The 22483-nt window shown below is 35.4% G+C and overlaps 1 protein-coding gene across 6 annotated transcripts in view; it reads right to left on the bottom strand.

The window, feature by feature from the left end:
• PARD3B (par-3 family cell polarity regulator beta) overlaps positions 1-22483 on the bottom strand; it is a 1031031-nt gene that overhangs the window by 475762 nt on the left and 532786 nt on the right. For all 6 annotated transcript variants that reach the window (XM_021075042.1, XM_021075045.1, XM_021075043.1 and 3 more), the window contains 2 exons: positions 13817-13905; positions 1849-1935 (listed from right to left, as the gene is read on the bottom strand). In XM_021075042.1, the coding sequence (XP_020930701.1) occupies positions 1849-1935; positions 13817-13905 (176 nt within the window). The remainder of the gene's footprint in view (positions 1-1848; positions 1936-13816; positions 13906-22483) is intronic.

The raw sequence follows: 22483 nt of genomic DNA, 5'->3' as shown, positions 1-22483 counted from the left end.
TTTCTGCTCCACGGGGTCAACTTGTTTTCCGAACTATTGAAAATGAAGTATGGTGACTGTCACGTTGTATATTTCTTCATGTTTTGAAAATTGGGATGATCTCGTGTCCTATTCCAGCTTCATTAAGCTAAAGGGCCTAGTAATTTAGCCACCCTGGTATTTCACAAAGCTCTATCAGTACACTTCTGCCAAAAGCCATTAGAATTTCTCGTGACAACTGGGTAAATACTCTCCCTGTCTATCAAAAACAACCTCAGCTTGTCCTGTGCCATAACCCATAACATTTATAAACACGCTTATTAACAGAGAGAGGAAATGAGACAATCGGAGCCCCTCGCTTTTCAGTTCATTTCTTTTTAGGGGACATTCATTCCAGCAAGAGCTTGGCATCAGATGTTATTTGCTAAAAAAGGTGATGACTTCGCAATTACAGGTAGCAGATGGCTACCTGCTGAAAATGATGCCAACCAAAATATCATGACTAAATCTGCTCTTCCTGCTCTACGGCAGGCCAAATCGGATAAATATTCAGAACCAGTAAATTAATACTATATAGCCTTTGGGAAATTTTTTGTTCTAGAAAGAGCAATGGAGTGAGGGCAAGTCAGGAGATCTGCATTTTGCATGACCTTGAGAAAAATCAACTGACTTTTCTCATCTTTGATCGCCTAAGCTAAAATCAGATATTTTTCCTTTTCAATGACGCATTTAATTTAAGAAAATAAATTTAGGAGTTCCCGTCGTGGCTCAGTGGTTAACGAATCTGTCTAGGAACCATGAGGTTGTGGGTTTGATCCCTGGCCTTGCTCAGTGGTTTAGGGTTCTGGCGTTGCTGTGAGCTGTGGCATTGGCGGGTGCCTACAGCTCCAATTCGACCCCTAGCCTGGGAAACTCCATATGCCGCGGGAGCAGCCCAAGAAATGGCAAAAAAAAGACCAAAATAAATAAATAAATAAATAAAAAGAAATTTAGCAAATTAATTAAAATCATGTCATATGGGTGAGAAATCGGTTTTATCTGACAGCCTCTGTCAGTATCAATCTAGTGCTAAAGTTAGTCATCCTATTGAAAAGTAACATAATATCTACTACTAGTTTTGTAAGGTTGTTATAATAGTACTAGAACAAACTCCTAGGCACACATTTTTTTTTTTTTTCCAGGAACACACTTTAATTTCAGTCAGTAAAACAAGTTTTACCAGTTGAGTAGACATGAATTTCATGAAATGACACAATCTAAATTGCCATTTACCAGTGTGGATTACATCTTTAAAATTTTAAAATAATGTGGTAAATTATTTTTAATTGATTACTTTTTATTTTAGAACAAATAAATAACATAATGGCATTTTGCCACTATAGCTAAAATCATCAAAACATACTTAGCTTCTGATATAGCTACTAACAATGTTAGAACATTTATTATTCTAAGCTCTATAGTTCTAATACATGAGGAATATCAAGAAATATCAATTTGGAAATATATTTCACTTGTTTGTCTATTTTTGAATGTTAAAGCATTCAGCTGCAATATTTGTCAAAAATATGTTAACATCTTTTCCACCACTTCTGTTTACTGTGTGCCACTGATAAGAATACTTTAAGAAAGTACTTCTTAATTAATTGTAAATACAGAAACCATGATTTTTTTTCTTTTCCATCATATCCTAGAAATAAGTGATTTGATTTTGTTTCTAACCCTTAAGTGGCCAATAGAAGTGCATCTCGGAGGTGCCTATCTAAACAACAGAGATATACACTTAATCCTCTTCTGAACAATGTTTAGGAAAATGAGCTCAAGTCAAGTTTTTCATTAGCACATGCTTCTGATATAAGGAAAACATCTTACCTTCCACTCAGAGATGAAAAGAAGGGCACTACATGTATTCCCAAGGGGCCTCCTTCCCCAGAAATCTCCACCGTTTTTGTCATGACACTGGGACAGGAAAAATAAAAATAAGAGCACAGATGAGTCTTTGCAAAAAAAAAAAAAACACACACACAAAAACAGATATGGCACATTAAAAAGAAAAACAAAAAAACTTGAGATTCTAACAACTACTGTAAATTCAGCAGCAGAGATAAAATCAAAGGAATGCATGATTTGCTGGTATGTTCAGAAGATCCAGGAAATAAAATGTTTAAAAGACTATCTGATTTCTTATTTTTTCTCCTAAAAGAGGAACAAGTAGAAATGACTACCTACAAAAATAACTTCCTATTTAACTTAATCTGCATACATCAACACATTTAAAAGGATGTACACAAAAATGAAATTTCTCTCCATTGAGACACACTTGAGAATTACTGGATAGATGATAAATATAGGGAATTAAGCATATCTATGCTTAAGCAGAAAGTAGGATTTTTTTTCCCCAGAACAGAGGAAAATCAAATAAAATATGTATTTATTAGAAAAAGCACAGAATTACATTTTAAACAATTGTGAAGCCACAGTTGGTAATACATATGGGCATGTTCAAAGCATTATAAATCAAATCTTAAACTTGCCTTTCAATAAGGCATCAGTTGTATTCAGTAAAACAATTCCAAATTTTCACCTCCTTTTTTTTTTTTTTTTTTTTTTTTTTTAAGAGGTGGAAAAAGAAGTTACAAAGCCTGGAGAAAAGGTATTACAGAAAGAAATAGAAAGCCTGACCTGCCTAACCTACTCCAGATTAAGGAAAGGATGAGCTAGATACATTAATGGATAGTGTGTATGACTGAAATATACAAGGCATTGGGAGCTTTGGAGTAATAGAAAGTGGAACTAACAAGTTTTTATAAAGATGAAAAATAATAACCGTGAACAATTATTGGCTCCTTTAATCCCAGAGAGAGAAAATAAAATTGCTGGGAGAAAAACGATAAAGTTGAAGCAAACATCCCCATTATGGAAATTATAGGCAGGTCTCTATTGTTTCCTATTTACATGAAAATGACCTGAAACTAGATGTCAAATTAAGAGCTACAGCTGCTACAAATGCTTTTCTGCTTCAAATTGAAAATGGGGAAATTTTGGCTCCTTGCTGGAAAGTTGAGAACAGCATTAAGAAAGCAAAATGCCTGATGAATTCACTCTGCGTGAAGTATTCCCTAAATTATCAGCAATCTAAAATAAATACATTAAATATATTTTCATCAGTGGATTAGGCTTCTTTTTAATGTGTTTTCATTGCAAACCTATTATCATTAAGACCTGCCAAAAAGAGCAAGTCGGTTTCCAACATTGATGGCATATGATGGAATTTCAAAACTGATAATAAATTTCAAATGAGTTTTGCTCAGATATTGCTGATATATTTAAAATTTGTTCAGTCAAGCAGGCTATATCAAGAGGCCTGGAATAAAAGTTAGAAACAAAATAAATCGAGAGTGCTAATATCATAGGATAAAAGATTCTCTATACTTTCCATGTGAGCATAAAGACATTATATGAATACATGCATATGAAATACTATATATAGGTATGCATTATAAGTCCTGAATATAAAATATCTGATGGGAAGAGAAAGCTGTGTAGGTTTTAGTGGACCTCAAAGCAATCATTTTTATATAATAACAGATTTATAGTGGATTCATAGTTATTTGAGGAAGACAAAACCCGAGGTATTTACATTCCAAGGTTACAATATGGTTTTAAAGACTTAAAAACAGAGACTGAAATCTTGTTTAATCATTGAAACTTTATTATCTCACTTTATAATGTACTTTTATAGTTTTTCACATAGAACATAACACAAATCTTCCCTAATAAATGTATTAAATATCCACATGCTGATAGCATTCACGTGTATCATACAGAGGCTTTTGGAAATATAAGTGTTTAGTATAAACTACAAGATTTCAGCCTAAACATTTTTAGGATAGCTTTATGGATTCTTTTTTCTAGTTTGCAAAGATTTCTTTACCCCATTCAAAAGCTCTACTGCACAGCATCATAAAATTTACGTATCATACTAATATCTACTCTTTAGTATTCATCAATCTTGTATTTTTACATTCCCTTAATAAAGTAAATCTTATAACTTGTTAAAGTTATCAGTCTCGTTTTAAAACACTAAAACTTTTGGGGGGACGCAATATTAAGGTTTGTTTCAACTTTATATTAAGATTACCTTTTTCAGTATTTCAGAATAAACTTTTATGCTATCTTTATACATGATAGTCACAGTTTTAGGTCCAGAGTGATATTTGACAGATGTTAAATTACTATAACAAAAATGTCATTATCCCAGGAAGAAAAAGGATAAAAGACTTTCAATTTTGTTGATTGTAATATGCAGGCAGTTGGAGAATTAGATCTATTTAATATAGACAGTAATTACAAGTTTTATACACACTATGTTTTACCATGCTCTTTATAAACTATTATCCATTACTTGTTCTGAGACGGAAAGAAAAGCTTTTGAAAAAAGGAAGCCTCATAGACCAGTCCATATTTTATAAAAAAACACTCAGTGTTATATATACTTGATGGAGTTCTATAGAAATCTCTGTATATACACCCTCTTGGAAGATAAACACAGAAAGTAGGGCTAGACACAATTACTTGAATACACATCTCATAAAATGAGATTTTAGTAAGATGTGAAAATATGCTATTAATGCTATTTGTTTAGGCAAACTGCAGAGTGAAGTTCAAGGACCACTGAGCAGGGTATGCACACATTTACTTAGGTTTAGGAGGTGGACTGAGAATGGAAAATATGGAGAATGAGGTGAGCAGCAGAAAGAAAAAGTGATTGGCAGCTCCTGGTGAAACACAGACAAAAAAAATGAACTGTGGGACAAAGGAAAAATATTTCAGTTACACAAAGAATAGTTGGAAGATTTCATTAAGCTCAAAATACCTAACTCTGCAACTTTCTAAGACACACTTAAACAAAAGCAGATCGTCACAAAGTATTAGGTCCAATAGTATTAAGCAAGCTACATGTTCTAAGGTCAAATTGACAAAACTGATGCTAATAATCACGGGAACCATGTATGTGCAACTGGGTCCCCATGCTGTGTGGGGGGAAAAAAAAGTGTGTTGGGGGAAATAGCAATAAAAAATAAATTTAAAAAAAAATCACTGGAACCAGCTGCCAATCTGAGTTTAGGACAAAACTATGGGTGAAAGTACAGAGTTAGTGGTTTAAAATGAGCCTGTTGTGAATGGCTATGGCAAGAACTAGATTGAAAGTGCTCCATTTGCTTCCTTTCAGAAGAAAGACATGACACTTGAGGGAGGAAAACACAATAGAAGCTGCAGAGAGACGGCTGTAGGTCAAATTTATCCACACAAGGCACAGGCACGGCATCTTTAAAATCAGTCAGCCCAGTGATATGCCACTTGCTTAGGGGAAGGAAGAGACCGGACTGAGGGCAGGGATGGGGAGATGCTCTGTTGCAGAAGAGAAATCATGATCAACTTAGAAAGTGCATCCTGGGAGTTCCCGTCGTGGCGCAGTGGCTAACGAGTCTGACTAGGAACCATGAGGTTGCAGGTTCGATCCCTGGCCTTGCTCAGTGGGTTGGGGATCCAGTATTGCCATGAGCTGTGGTGTAGGTTGCAGACATGACTTGGATCCCGAGTTGCTGTGGCTCTGGTGAAGGCCGGCCCCTGTAGCTCCGATTAGACCCCTAGCCTGGGAACCTCCATATGCCACGGGAAGCAGCCCTAGAAAAGGCCAAAAAAAAAAAAAGAAAGTATCCTGATGGGGCTTTGAGTCAGGTGTCTGAGGAAATCATTTAAATTAAGACCAAAAGTATTGGCTTCCTCCTTTAGGCAATGAGGAAATTAAGATATGTTCCTAACAGCATCGTTGGTTTTAAAGAAAAAAATAGAGAACCGTATTTATAAACATTATACACACAGTATCTAGCATATGCAAAGGACTCAACGATATCAGCTATTAGTGTGATTATTAGAGCTTTCTGAGGGAACAAATAAGCTTATGGATTAAAAGGGAATAATCTATTTCAACCTTTCTATTTTTTAATTTTTCTCAACTTATTTCCTCAGTAAGAGTTTTGATTTTTTTTTTTTAATCTTTAAACACTGTAGAATTGAGGAACATGTTTCTCTTTATAATTAAAGTGCTGATAGGACAATGGGTTGTAATAAGTGAAGGGAGTTACTGGCTCGTGTTCTTTGGGGATGGATGTCCAGCACTGTCATTGACAGTGATGTGAGAGATGGGCCACAAGGAGAAGCCTCTAAGAAGAGCTTGAGGCTGACACTGCAGTCTACTTGATGGTGGAATGTCTTGTTGATGTGACTATACTGAGTAAAAAAATCTAATAAAGAATCTTTTGTTGAAGGTGGAGGAATTCACTTAATGCACCTGAGTTCAACAAGTATTAATTGAGTGGTTTCCACTGAAGAAGCTCTGCAAGGAAAAAACAAAGTCTAAGGCTTGAGGACTTCCTAACCTAGGGGGCAGATTAGGACAGGTAATTAAAAAAAAAAACCGAAGTAGCAGAACAGTAGTAGTAAGCGCAGTACATTCTCAATGCATTTCAGCTATTGGGGGGGGGGGGGCAGCCGTGTGTTAATCGTCTTCTGGGCATTATAACAGGCACTCACATCAAATGTACAAACATATCACTTCCATTGTACAGAGAAGTAGACTGATGCTTAGGTTAAATAATCTGTCTAACATCACACTATTTATATAAAATAAAGTCAGTACTCAAATTGGAACTGACTGCTTTTCAGAGCAGTCGTTTTCTTTCTTTTTTTTTTTTTAAGTTGTATTGAAGTATAGTTGATTTACAATGTTGTGATAATTTCTTCCAAACAACAAAGTAATTCAGTTATACATATATACACGTCCATTCTTTTTCAGATTCTTTTCCCTTAGAGATTCACAGACTATCGGGTAGAGTTCCCTGTGCTATACAGAAGGTCTCTGTTGGCCAGTCATTCCATATACCACAGTGTGCATATGTCAATCCCAAACCTTCAGCAGTCCCTCCCCATACCTGTCCCCTTTAGTAACCATAAGTTTGTTTTCAAAGTCTATGGGTCTGTTTCTTTTCTGAAAATAAGTTCATTTGTATCCTTTTTTTTTTTTCCAGATTCCACATATAAGCGATATCATATGATATTTGCCTTTCTCCAACTTACATCACTTAGTATGATACTCTCTAGTTGCATCCATGTTGCTGCAAATGATATTATTTCATTCTTTTTTATGGCTGAGTAATATTCCATTGCATATATGTACCACATCTTATTCATATAGTCCTCTGTTGGTGGAGGACTTCCTTGTTAGGTTTCTTCCATGCTTTGGCCATTGTAAATAGTGCTGCAATGAACACTGGGATGTATGTATCTTTTTGAATTATGGTTTTCTCTGGATGGATGTCTAGGATTAGGATTGGTGGATTATATGGTAGTTTTATTTTTAGTTTTCCACAGTGTTTTCCACATACTGTTTTCCACAGTGGTTGTACCAAGTTACACTAACACTAACAGTGTAGAAGGGTTTCCTTTTCTCCATACCCTCACAAGCATTTATTGTTTGTAGACTTTTTCACTGTGGTCATTCTGATTGGTAGTAGTTTTGATTTGCATTTCTCTAATAATAGAAATGTTGATCATATTTTCATTTTTTTTTTGCCATCTGTATGTCTTCTTTGGAGAAATGTCTATTTAGATCTTCTGCCCATTTTTTGATTGGGTTGTATGTTTTTTTTGGGGGGGGATACTGAGCTGCATGGGTTGTATATTTTGTAGATTAATCCCTTGTCAGTTGCTTCATTTGCAAATATTTTCTCCCATTATATGGGTTATCTTTTTGTTATACTTATGGTTTCCTTTGCCTGTGCAAAACTTTTACGTTTAGGTCCTATTTGTTTATTTTTGTTTTTATTTTTATTACTCTAGGAGGTGGATATGAGAATATATTGCTGTGGCTTATGTCAGAGTATTCAGCCTATGTCTTCTTCTAAGAGTTTTATAGTATCCAGTCTTATATTTTGGGCTTTAATCCATTTAGAGTTTATTTTTGTATATGATATTAGAGAGTGCTGTAATTTAATTCTTTTACATGTAGCTGTCCAGTTTTCCCAGCACCACTTATTGAAGAGACTGTATTTCCTCCATTGTATATTCTTGCCTCCTAAGTAGTAGATTAGTTGACCACAGGTGTGCAGGTTTATTTTTGGGCTTTCTATCCTATTCTATTGATCTATATTTCTGTTTCTGTACCAATACCATACTCTTTTGATGACTGTAGCTTTGTAGTACAGTTGAAGTCAGGGAGCCTGATTCCTCCAGCTCCATTTTTTCCCCTCAGGATTGCTTTAGCTACTCAGGGTCTTTCTGTTTTCATACAAATTAAAAAAATTTTTATTCTAATTCTGTGAAAAATGCCATTGGTAATTTAATAGGGATTACACTGAATCTGCGGATTGCCTTGGGCAGTATATTTATTTTTACAATATTGATTCTTACAATCCAAGTACTAGCAAACTGAATCCAGGAATACACTGAAAGGATCATACACCATGATCAAGTGGGATTTATCCCAGGGATGCAAGGATTTTTCAATATCCACAAATCAATCAGTGTGATGCACCACATTAATAAACTAAGGAATAAAAACCATATGATCATTTCAATAGATGTGGAAAAAGCTTTTGAGAAAGGCCAGTTTTTGACAAAACCCTCCAGAAAGTGGTCATAGAGGGAACCTATCTCAACACAGTAAAGACCATATATGACAAACCCATAGCTAACATCGTTCTTAATGGTGAAAAGCTGAAAGAATTTCTGCTAAGATCAGGGACAAGACAAGGACATCCACTCCCTCTGCTTTTATACAATGTAGTTTTGGAAGTGTTAGCAGAGAAGCAAAAGAAATTAAATTAATTCAAATTGGAAAAGAAGAGTAAAACTGTCACTGTTTGCAGATGACATGGTACTACATGTAGAAAATCCTAAAGATCCTATCAGAAAACTACTAGAACTCATGAATGAATTTGGTAAAGTTTCAGGAAACAAAATGAACACACAGAGATCTCTCACATTTCTATACACTAACAATGAAAGAGCAGAAAGAGAAATTAAGGAAATAATCCCATTGACCATCACAGTGAAAACAATGAAATATCTAGGAACAAACCTCCGTAAAAGGGCAAAAGATCTGTACTCTGAAAACTATAAGACACTGATGAAAGGAATCAATGATAACTCAGAGCAGTAGTTTTCAACCACTTTGACACGTGAGTTTCAAAGCAGAGTTAGCTTTCTGATGAGGTTCAGAGGAAGAGGGCACAGGATCAAGAAGGGAAGCTGGAAGAAGGAAAGTCTTCTCAAAGGAGGTAGAATTTTAGGTGGAATGGTGAATGGCAAGTGGATCTTCAATCAGAAAAGCTGGAGAGGGGGCAGAGAGCTTGTACACAGGAGAGAAAACTGTTTGTGCTGAGAGAGTGAACCAGGATGGTTTGTAGATACATCGATGGGCAGTGATATTACAGGAAGAAGGAAGAGATGGGAGGAGAAGGGAAGATAATGAGGAGATGAGGTTGAACCATCAGCTTGAGATCAAATCTCAGTGCGACAGGTCAAGTTCCACACTGAAAAAAAAAAAAAATCATGCTTAATTCTGTGGTGGACTCACTATAGGTTTCAGAACTGAGGAACACTGTGATCAATGCTGTGATTTAGAAACATGTCACCTGGCAGGGACATGTGGGTTCAACTAGAAGAGGGAAAGACAAGGGAGAAATTGGTACTTGAGATAGGAATTGTAAATTATTGCCATAATGCAGCTGAGATGTAAGAGGGCTTGGACAATGATTACAGAAATAAAACATGAAAACATGGGGAAGGAGTCAAGGTATTTTGAGATGGACTCTGTCAGCAATCTGCCAAATGAACTGATATCAGAGGCAAAGGAGAAGATAGGATAAAATGTGATGACAGTTTTCAGCATGCGAAAAGGGGCAAATCTGGAATAAGGTAAGGTTAAGAATGAGGCAGACACTAGGAATGAAGCAGTCTTTTGCATATACTGCTTGCTATTTTTAAAGAGACGCTCTTTCCATTCCACCACTTTCAATTTATATGTGTCCTTTGCCCCCAAATGAGTCTCTTGTAGGAAGCATTTTGTCTTTTTAAACCTGTCTGCCATTCTATGTATTTTGATTGGAGCATCTAGTCAATTGACATTTAAGGTAATTGTTGATAAATATGTATTTACTGCCATTTTAAACCTTGTTTTCCAGTTGATTCTGTTTCTCCTTTTTTCCTTTCTTTTTTTGGTTGGATGATTTCCTTTTACTTTATGCTCGTGTCCTCTTGTTTTTAGTTTTTGTGAATGTGTTGTTTAGTTTTCATTTGTGGTTACCCTGTTTTTCCAAGCAGGTTAAACCCTTCTCACATCTGTTGGCTTTAGCCTGATAGTCATATGGGCTCGAACACATTCTAAAAAAAAAAAGAAAGAGTCCAGATTTTCTTACTTTCCTTCCCCACATTTTATGATTTTGATGTCCATTTTTATAACTTCATGTTTATTCTTTTGCTGTTCCTTGTGTTTATCATCACATTTACAAATAAGTTTTTTTTCCCTTTTAGATTTTATACTGGTTTACTTAAGTGATCACTTTCCAATAAAGAGAAGCTTAAAGTGTAATTTTATTTTTTAAAAAAGAAACACCCCCCAAAGACCTCTTGCTTCATTGTCATCTTAAGATCAAATAAACTAAGTAGTACTTCATAAGAGATACTATAAGACTATTTGGAGAACTCCCCCTAAATGCTATTTTTCTTTAAATAGGAACATTTGTGTTAATAATGGGTAAGCCATTACCAGCTACACTTATAATTTATGAAGCACTGTGTTTTAGCCATTCAGTCATTCACTCAACAAATGTGCTACTATTATGTTCCAAGACCTGTACTAGGTGTTAGGAATCTCTTGGAGAATTCAGAGTCTTGTTTGGGAGAATGACAGATAGTCACAGTAAACTTTAGCATGTACAATAATGATAATTACAATAGCAATTAATGTTTCATTTAGTATGGTGCTAGTGCAATGGCCCATTTTCCATAAGGGAAAAAACATTTTAAAGAGGTTTACTAATTAGTCCAAGGCTACATAAGTAATGTTTAACCTTAAGACTTAAATAAACTAAAAGTTTAGAAACTATGAGATGGCTTGATAAATGCTGTGGATTAAAATTTTTTATCTAGTGATGATATATGAGCTGAATTAAAATAAGGAGAGATGGATACTCAAGAGAAGAATTAGATTATTATAGTCTGAGAGGTAACAAAGGCTTGAGGAATAACTGGGAATTAGATTTAATTAATGGGATTAAAACATAAGAACAGATTTAAGACATTTTGAGATGGACTCTACAGTAATTTACTTAGCCATCCACGTGGAAGTAAGTCCAAAGTCCACAGCTTGAGCCAAGCTCTGTGGAGTATCAGGCCCTTCTTGCCCCAGGAAAAAACAGATCACGTAACTCAGCTGTAAGGGACCCCCTAATTTCCTTCAGTTATTCCTCTCTCATCCCACACCAGCTATAACAAATGTCCTCTCTTAAAATTTAATCTCTACACTTCCCACCAAACCACCCCCAACTTCACATTCCAAGCTATTAAAAACCTTCTCATGCCCAAAAGAGAGCCTACAAGAAAATGAGTTTCCAATCATTCTACTTGCTCAACTTGGCCTCAAACTAATTCCAGATAATTTCGAAGTTTCTATTCCTGGTTATGCAGCACGACACAAAACACTAAGGAATCCAAGAAGGTGTACACAAGTGACAATGGAGTCCAAGGATTTGGAGATAAGAGTGGTGGATATAGGCCATGAGGGTAAGGGTTTCATCCCTGGCCTCATTCAGTGGGTTAGGGATCTGGCATTGCTGCAAGCTACAGCATAGGTCGCAGATGTTGCTACAGTCTGGTGTTGCTGTGCTGTGGTATAGGCCTGCAGCTGCAGCTGCAATTTGACCCATAGCCCAGGAACTTCCATATGCTGCCAGGATAGCCATAAATAGAAAAAAAGGAAAAAGAAAAAAACAATGTTGGATATGGATTGGGTTTCTAGAAGTTAATCACTTTCAATCTCAACTCAGCCTGTTAAAGGTGACAATAAAACTCATGCAAAAATCTGTTTTTGGTAATCAAATTACATAGACACACAAATGTATTTTAATGAAATAATATAATATTTTTAAAATTCCTATACTCCATTTTTCTCAATTCCTTGTATCTGGAGAAAGCTTAGCCAATTTGTTCAGGCAGCCATAAATCAAACAATTATTTACTCTATAACAGCTATCTACATAATACTCAGCCAAGATGTTAGCAAACTTTCCAAACAGCTAACATTAAAAAAAATAAAATTAAAGGCAAACAGAATAAGAGTATTACATTCATTATGTCTACCTCCAAAAACAATCTTATCAAGCTTCTAAAGACAGTGCCCAAGAGATTTTCTGTACCAAATTTTTAATATTGTACAGCTCATTAATCAAAGAAATAATCTAAATAAAGAGTGACTATGTCATATGGCCATAAATCATAACTTGAGGAAAACCCACACAGTAGAGCAGTGTGATAAAAGATGATCACTTTTTTTATTTTTTATTTTTTTTTCTTTTTAGGGCTGCACTCACAGCATATGGAAGTTCCCAGGCTGGGGGCTGAATCAGAGGTACAGCTGCCGGCCTACACCACAGCCACAGCAATAGGGGATCCAAGGCATGTCTGTGACCTACACCACAGTTCATGGCAACACTGGATCCTTAACCCACTGAGTGAGGCCAGGGATGGAACCCACATCTTCATGGATACTAGTCAGATTAGTTTCTGCTGAGACACGATGGGAACTCCCTGATCACTTATTTTTTTTAAAGCTTATTCCATGTAACATGCTTGGTACCTATCAGTCACTGGACTAAATGAAAGGAGTATGTTGACTCTGAATGAATGGGATGACCGTCAACCTCAGAAGGATCACCTTCGAGTGCTGAAGCTGACAGTCTAGTAAATATAAACTTACATATACAAAATGTGAAGCAATTTTAAAAATGATGATGATGATGACAGAGAATGATGATAACAATAAAAGTGGTAGCAACAGCAACAGGGCTTACTCTCTGACTCAGGCACTGCTGAAAATGCTTTAGGTATGTCAGCTAATTTTGTCTTCATACCAACCCTTTGAAGAAGGTTTTAATATTATTTCCATTTTACAGACTAGAAACTCAGGCAGAGACTGATGAGCAACGTCCCTAAACTCCTGGAATTAATAAGCAGCAGAGCTGGATTTGAACCCAGGCCGCAGCTCAGAATGAACTAGAAATGAGTGCAAAAGGAAGCACAGGTTAACATGAGTGTGACTGACTTTATACAATGAGTTACACTAAAAACATGAAAAATCCTGGTTGATAGGCTAGATTCATTTAATGTACATAAAATAAAATATTGCAAGATCATTAAAAAAAAACAGTACAAAGTAATATTCAAAGAGCTAACGTCAAAGTAAAACACAACCACGATGAACTGAAATGTTCACTTTAAACTGTTGTTCAAAGAGAAGAAAAAAGCAATTAAAAAATCCAGGTTTCAGAAGAGGTGGAAAGAATGGGGCTCATTTTGATATATATTTGTCAGGAAGTTCTTCAATCGCATAAAGAAAATGAGAGAAAAACAGTAATTTAGCAGTTAATTTTAGAATTAGGTTTCCCTCCAGTATTCTACTTATCTTGATCTTTGCTACACAATAAAAACAACCATAAACCAGAAAAACAAACAAACATTAAACTGAAATAAAATATCCTTAGTCACATAAAGAGAATACCTCAATGCATCCATAGTTTTCAGCGATGTCAGTAGTTCTGTCTGCACACCATTCATAACTTCTCCATCTTCTAATTCCTGTGTGGAATTCTGTAGTGAAACAAACCCATAAGCATTCAGATGCCATGCATACAGAATTGAAAATTTGAATAAAATGTCTCAACAGTTGAGAGTAAATGGTTTTTTCTGGATATATGCAGTGTGCTCTGATTTCTTTGAAGACTAGAAACAGGTGTTAATCTTTTTACTGCTTTCAATGTTCTTTTCTCTCACTTTCGGTTTCTGAAATACTCAGATGGGCCATTTACACAAGGCAATATGTTAAGAGTTTTGGAAGACTTCATTTAACTTCCTGCTACTCAACCATAAGCTTCTGGGACTGGTTCAAATCAGCAAGGAAAAGGGATACCAAAGGGGCAGTGTCCTTGATGGGTGGTGATGTATCGGCTTTAATGCACTGCACTAAGTTGCACCCCCCCAATCCACTCCCTAATACTAAAAATATAATGAAAACAAAACCCATGCAAAAAAAAAAAAAAAAAAAAAAAGTATTGCCTTTCAAGATCACTTCTGTCAAAAGTGTAGCAAGAATAGGGCAGAAAAAGAAATCTGAGTTCTTATTTTGCCTTAAGATTTTCATTGTGAGGATGATCTTCAGCAAAGAGGAACTAAAATTAACCACGTCATTTCTAAAATGGTAAACACTCTTCCACTACAGAGAAGTAAGAGGGTGAGAGAGGTCTCACACCCGAGGACAGTGGCAGAGTTGAGTTGGGTGTTACTCAGAAGAGAGAATGGATTCTAGAAAGCCGGTCTGATTTAGATTCTCATTTATGTAAGACATTAGTCCTCTCTTTGGCTTTGGAACTGGACGTTAACAGAGTAATTCTGCAGATATACTGCTCTTCAGAAGAGTTATGGACTCAGGTTTCACTGAAACAACAGACCACATGGAACATTCATGGGTCTAAATGTGCCACTGAAACAACAAAAAATACGATATTAAAATTGTTATTAAATTAATATAAAATCATTATTAAATTACATTATTAAATCAAATTATTAAATTATTAAATAAAATTTAAAAAATACAATGTTGAAAGATTGGCCCACAAGGAATTAGATTAATATCTTGAAGTAAACAAGACATGGAGCCACAATTCAAGCAGTTTGTCATTGTGAGTTTATTTTTTAAAAATATATTTCATTTTTAGATTGAAGAGCAACATTTCACCTAGGGGTTGATAGTTCTGTGAAGAACATGATCTACACTAGATTTCATACACATACACATACATAAAATTTTCGCCTCTTCATGAGGAGAAAGAAAGGGAAGAAAATCCAAAAGATCAATGACACTTTTTAGTGACAAAGGCACTGTATCTTAAAAAATGTTTGCAAGGTTTCAAATATTCATATTATTATGAAGGACATGATATATGCTTACAGAGAAAAGAGACAGGGTTGAACAGGTTACAAAAACACTTGAGTAGACAACTTAACAAAATATGTGAACTTGTGACTACTGCACATGTCAGAACATTTGATGACTGCATTATGTCAAAAACCCTAAATTTCTCATCTTTCCCTCACAAAAAAGGGAGTTCCATGAAGGGTGAGGCTGTGTCTGGTGCCCACTATATTAAGTCTACAATACCCAGAGTTCATGTAGTGAATGTTAATGAATAAATAAACTGAAAGGCATGGTGTTCGTTTCCTAATGCTGTATAGTAAATTGCCTCAAAATTAAACAGATTAAAAAAATATTATCTCTCAGAGTTTTGGTCAGCAATTTAGAAGTGGCTTGGTTGGGCAGCTCTGCATTAGAATCTCATGAAGTTGCAGTCAAGCTGTGGGCAGGGCTGTAGCTGCAATCATCAAAAGGGCTTGACTGGAGCTTTAGGGAGCACTATTTTTTCTTTTATAAAAGTTTTATTCAGATAGAATTTACATAACATTAAATTTATCCTTTTAAGAAGTACAACTCAGTCCTTTCTTTTTTTGAAGAAATTATTATTCATATTTTATTTAACAAAATTTTATTCTATTAGTTGCATTCTTATTTTATTTTTTTTTCTTTCATGCTCCATCATAAGTGACTAGACAGAGTTCCCAGTGCTACACAGCAGGATCTCATTGCTAATCCATTCCAAAGGCAATAATTTGCATCTATTAACCCCAAGCTCCCAGTCCACCCCACTCCCTCCCCCTCAGCAACCACAAGTCTATTCTCCAAGTCCATGATTTTCTTTTCTGTAGAAATGTTCATTTGTGCCAAATATTAGATTCCAGATATATGTAATATCATATGGTATTTGTCTTTCTCTTATTTGCAGTTTTGCAGCCATCACCACTCTAATTTTAGAACAATTTAAAAGTCTCCCAGGGCTCACTTCAGCAGCACATATACTAAAACTGGAACAATACAGAGAAGATTTACATGGACCCTGTGCAAGGATGACATGCAAATTCATGAAGCATTCCATATTTAAAAAAATAAATAAATAAAAGCCCCCAAAAGAAACCTCATACTCATTAGCCAGCACTCCCCATTTTTCCTGCTTCCCACAGCCACCTGCAATCATTCATCTACTTTCTGTCTCTAAGGATTTACCTATTCTGAACATTTTATTTAAGCAAAATCATAAGCTATGTGGCTTTTATCACTTAACAAGATGTTCTTAAGGCCCTGGCACATACCAGTACGTCATTCCACTTTTTGGTCAAATAATATTCCACTGTATGGATATACCATATTCTGCTCACCCATTTATCACCCAATTTGAGTATTCTGGATACTTTGCAGGTTATGAATCATGTTACCATGAACATTCGAAATAATCAAGTGTGAAATAATGTTATTAATAAGGAAAAATTCTTGTGTAGACATTTTCAAATCTCTCAGGTAAATGGCTAGGAGTGGAATTGTAGGGTTATCTGCTAACTCTATGTTTAGTATTTCAAGGAGCTGCTATACTATTTTTAAAACATCTGCATGATTTTGCATTCCCTTAGCAATATATAAGGGTTCCAAATTTCTCTAAGTCCTTTTGCCAACACTTGTTATTTTCCTTTTTTAAAAAATTAGCCATAGTAGTGGGTGTGAAGTTGGCATTTGGAATACTTCTAATAAATGGCTAATGATTTGCATTTCCCTAATGATTAAAGATGTTGAGCATTTTTTCATGTGAATGTTGGACATCTGTATATCTTCTTTGGAAAATGTCTAATTATTTGTATTTTTATTATTTAGGTGTCAGAGCTTTTTAAAAATTCTGTATATAAATTAACTAGACATATGATTTCTAAAACATTTCTCCCATTCTGTGGGTGGGCTATGTTTTCACTTCCTTGGTGGGTCCTTTGAAGCACAAAAGTTTTTAACTTTAATGAAGCTCAGCTTATCTATTTTTTTTTTCTCACTTGTGTTTTGGTGTTGTATCTAAGAAACACTACCTAATACAAGGTCACAAAGGTTTATTCCTGTGCTTTTTTCTAATAGTTTTATGGCATTAGGTCTTGCATTTAGGCCTACTAGAGTCAATTTCTGTATGTGGTGTGAGGTAGGGGAACCAACTTCATTCTTTGTATGTGGTTTTTTAGGTGTGCCAGCACCATTTATTGAAAGGGCTATTCTTTTCCCAATGATTTGTCTTAACACTCTTATCGAAACTCAATTGACCCAAAACACAAGGGTTTATTTCTGGATTCTGTTTTAACCCATTGATTTATATCTGTATCTATATGCCAGTACTACACAGTCTTGATTATTGTAAATTTGTACTTTGGAATCAGGAAGTGAGATTTATCCAATTCTTTCTTTTAAGTTTGTTTTGGCTATTACAGTTCCCATGCATTTTCATACGAATTTTAGAATCTGAGCATCAGCTAGTGTCAGCAAAAATGCTAGCTGGGTTTGAATAAGGGTCACATTGAATCCATAGATCAATTTAGAAGAGTATTATCATCTGAACAACATGAAGTTTTCTAATCTATGAACAGTTAACAGTGGCAGTTATTAAAATAAATATTCTTCTTGGCTTTGTAGTTCTGTATGGACACACATCCTCAGGAAGTCAAAGAAAAAATCGAGATATCTGTTACAAGGTTTTAACTATATACTTCTGACTCTTTGCTCCCTGTTCCAACTAGAATTTTCTTGTTGATCACATGCCAAGGCAAGAAACTAATATATTTTCTGGTTCAAATCAACATTCTACAAGGTTAAAGGGACTTTTTTTTCTAGTTCTAGTTAGACAGAAACTAAAGGTTTTATTTATGTCAACAGTGTACTTAATGCTCCGAGTATATGAAAATGTCAATTAGAATTTGAAAGCAATATTGGGCCAATTTCAATGTGCTAATCTGCTCAAGGGTAATTCTGAACTGACTACAGTTTTATAGCAATCATGTCAATAACTACAGAGTTAAGGAACATATTCACAGACTTATGTGACTGAAACAGAGTTCTACTATCTCAAAAGTAGCATCAAAAAACAGCCTGGCTACAGCTATCACAAAAGGTAGGTAACTATAGTTTATCATCTCAACTAAATGGCAGTGTTTGTCACTTGCCAAAGTCATTTCTATATATTGCAGTAAAAGAATCCTTTGATATTCTCTAGAGACGGGGCAGGCAGACAGATGCTTAGGGCATCCTACAAGGACACAAAGGCAATTCCAAACTGACTTCAAGAACACTATAGCAGGGCAATGCTTGAAGACTTAAGAGACAAAGGCAGCTTATTCCTGAACAGGGTCTATAAAATCACTTTTTCCAAAAATTACCAAATAAATGACAAGCAATATCTTAAGAGAACCTAGGCTTTTCCTTCACTAAATTACATGTTGAAATGAAGAGTCACAAAATCACACATATCTAAAACTGAAAATGATTTTTTTCTCATAGCTTATTTAAATAACTTTGAGAAAAATCTGTAAAATCATGACTTTTTAAATGTGGAAAGAAAGGGGCAAAAATAATCTGACTATGAAGTGCTAGGGGTATAAACAACCTGTGCCAAACAACCACCCTTATTTTTTTGACTGCAGACTTGAGTAATGTTAATTATGTGATTTCAAATCCTCAGACTTGACTCCAGAAAACACAAGGGTTTGGGAAGCTCTATACTTAAGATTATTGGTAAAATTATTATAATTTCTACTTTTAATGTTAACGTAAAATAGATAGATGTGATCAGCTGATAGAATATAAGGGTATAAAGCTACGTCAAAATTTACTTTGTCTTTATCTTTGGCTCTCATTACAATACTCTGCTCCCTAAAAAAGGTCGGGGGTGGGGGGCACATTTCACCAGCCAAGCAGAGACCTTTAAGAAGCTTGTCCTTTACCTCGCTGATTATCAGAGCAGGGAACCTATCATATGTGGCTTTTACAACAGACAAGTTTAATTACTACAATTTTTAAAAAGCGAACATTTTTAGCAACACTTTCAGGATCATGGGAGCATTTCTGACAGCCAGAATGAGTTGGATTTAAACATCACTGCACTATTTTTAGCTTTAAAATCAACACTTACATAAATATTCCCAAACCAATTAGCAGCAGCTGGAAAGCAAAGGTGTTTACATTAGTTAGCGCCAGTGCTCATGATGGCAAGTGCTCACAGGCTGTGTGGAAGGGGCCAGGTACTAGGTGGGGCACCTCTCTCTCTCGAGGGTGATCCTGGTGTTGCCCCCAGGCTACTGTTTCATACTTCATGGTGGGTCCAAGTCACAGATTTGATTCAGGAAGGTGTGTTCATGATGTAGCCTCATTAAGTTATACATCTCCAAATAAACTTATCATTCTTGATAAAATTTGTGGGGGAAAAAGAGAAAAAAATTACCCATATTCTCTTTGCTTTTCCCTAGTCAACCACAGCTATAAAACAATATTAAAAACAGCTTTACAGCTCAGTCTTTCATCTCTCAGATGAGAACTGAAATAGATGTCTCATTATCAAGAGATGGCTCCCTTTGACGTACAGGTGAAAATAGATGACCTTGATTTTTTTCCCCCTCAAAGCATTTTAGTGACATTGGAAATGACTTGCCCACAAAATTATAACTGCAATTGAGTTAGGTTTCAAAAACTCAGGTGCATTTTGTAACAAGATCTGCATCCTGAAAAGCCAACTGCAAGTTTCTTTGGAAATTGCACAAGGATTTCAGAATGAGAGTAATAGAAAAATTATACAGGGAAGATCTGGATGCCAGGTTATGTGCCTGGTGCTCATACATAAACATCATGCACATTTTAAAATTAAAATTCTGGGCATAATTTCAGAATATTTGTTTTGACTTTTTAAAACAAGAATATCTGTGCTAAAGTAAAAACAAGTTATATTTGATAAGCACACATATGAGATGAACATGCATTTTGGTAGTTAAGTGCTTTTTATTCAAGCTTGACCCAATATATATTCTTCATGCTTTGGGAAATCTCTCAGTTGCCTTCATAGATACTACCCCAAAATATTTCCATTGGAGCAATTTAACATACTCATACATACATATATAATATTTCATATATTTATATATAAATATATATTATATATCAGATTGTATATTCATATATCTAGAAACTGGTACTGCCTTATAGTAACTGGTGCAGATCCTCAGAAATCCTCAACAATATTAAGTGAGCCCTGGAAAGAATGGTGCTGATGAATAGTCCACTCATTTTATGTTACTTTTTTAATGATTTTTATTTTTTCCACTATAGTTGGTTTATAGTGTTCTGTCAATTTCTACAGTACAACAAAGTGACCCAGTTACACATATACATATATACACATTCTTAGTCCACTCATTTTATAGCTAGGGAAAGTGAGTCCCAGAAGGGTGAGGTGACCATTCCTTTTTACTTATTGTGATAGTGGCAACAAGAGAATCCAGGATTCTTGATTCACAATTCAGTGTCCTTGCTGTGTGCTACAGTAAATAGTTGCTGATTTAATGAACATTGACCTTATTATTGATTTTATGGATCCTTTTTCTTTCTCTCTCTCTCTCTTTTTTTTCTTTTTTGTCTTCTTTTTAGGGCAGCATCTGTGGCATATGGAGGTTCCCAGGCTAGGGGTTGAATCAGCTACAGCTGCCAGCCTACATCACAGAAACACTGGATCTGAGCTGAATCTTCGACCTACACCACAGCTCAAGCAATGCCAGATCCTTAACTCTCTGAGAGGTGCCAGGGATCAAACCTGCATTCTCATGGATACTAGTTAGATTCATTTCTGCTGAGCCATGAAAGGGAACTCCTAGATCCTTTTTCTTCCAATGACATTAACAGATACTCTAATAATGTCTTGGATATACTTCACACATCTTTCAAAGATCTCACAACATTTAACATATAACCAGAAGTCTATTCATGACAATCCTAAATAATTTCTAAGCATTCCTATTCCAATTTTATACATGAACATATTCAAAGAAAAAAAAGGCTTAATGTCTTATTTAAGGTAAAACTAAGGCTCAAAGAAAAAGCGAAGGTTACTTAGTTCTTACTTAGGACTTGGGTCTCCTAAGACTGAAGTTTGTATGCAAGCATGTTAAACATATTTACCCTTGGGATGTTTCTTAGAGCCTGATTTTAGACAAATGGTGTGAGGAAACGATATTACATTATGAAACATTTAAAAAAAGGATTTACATGAAAAGCTGTCAAGTGTTTCATTATTCTAGAGATTGAGCTCTAAGAATTGCGTTTGTAAAATAAAGGTATTTTTGAGACTACAATTAATTAGATCAGTCTAACCAGTCTCAAAACTTTGAATCGTGGTGTGTGTGTGCGCACGTATATATACACACACTACTAAGTGACAGGGTAAGTTAATGCTTATGAGGTAAAACCGGACTGAGTTTAAGCAATCCTTGACTTTGTCAAAAACACTGAAATTAAACAGTCTTCCAGCTGACGGTCTTGCAGAGATGGGCTGTGCAGGTTAAATCCCACTGACTTGTGGCACATTCAGAGCCAGCCTCACCTTCTCTTCATCTGGTTTGTGTAAAAGATATTCAGCAAGGTTTTTAATAGGTTGAATAAAAATAAGACAGACCAAGGTATAGCAGTAACATCAAGTTCGGATCTAAGACAAAGGAGGCACAGGTTCCAACAGATGTTCTCTCAGTGTTTTGCCTAATCATGTCCCCTGATCTCTTGGCCTCTCTTTCCATTACCTCTAAAATGAGGACTAGAGGATGTCTAAGGTCCATTCCAGGTATAAAATGTCCCAGAACTTAGGGAAGGGTCTCCAAACGTAAGGTAGATAAGTCCCTGCTGAAGAAAAATAAAAATTCTTCAGCAGATAAATTAAGGGGTGATTATTCTTTCGAATATATATATATTTTTGAGAAAGCTTCTCCTGAGAAGCAAACTCTCAGAGAGACATATGATTATATACTTTCTTCACATAATAATTCTAAATAACTTTTGGGGAACAAATGTATGACATGAGGTAAAGTATACTTGAAATAAAAGTAAAACCCTCCCTGCACTCCTTGTTCTTTTTTCTTCTTCTTCTATGATCTTTTCTTGGATAGTTTCCTTTTTCTTACTGCCAATAATTAGCAGAGTTAAGAGCTCATTGTTAAGATTTCCCAGCATTGAGATTTGGATTTGAGAAGATAATTTTTTGATATATTAAAAAAAAGGCATGCC

Source organism: Sus scrofa, chromosome 15, assembly GCF_000003025.6.
Source record: "Sus scrofa isolate TJ Tabasco breed Duroc chromosome 15, Sscrofa11.1, whole genome shotgun sequence".
Lineage (NCBI taxonomy): Eukaryota > Metazoa > Chordata > Mammalia > Artiodactyla > Suidae > Sus > Sus scrofa.
Note: the sequence above shows the minus strand (reverse complement) of the source record. Positions and strands in the feature narration are given on the sequence as shown.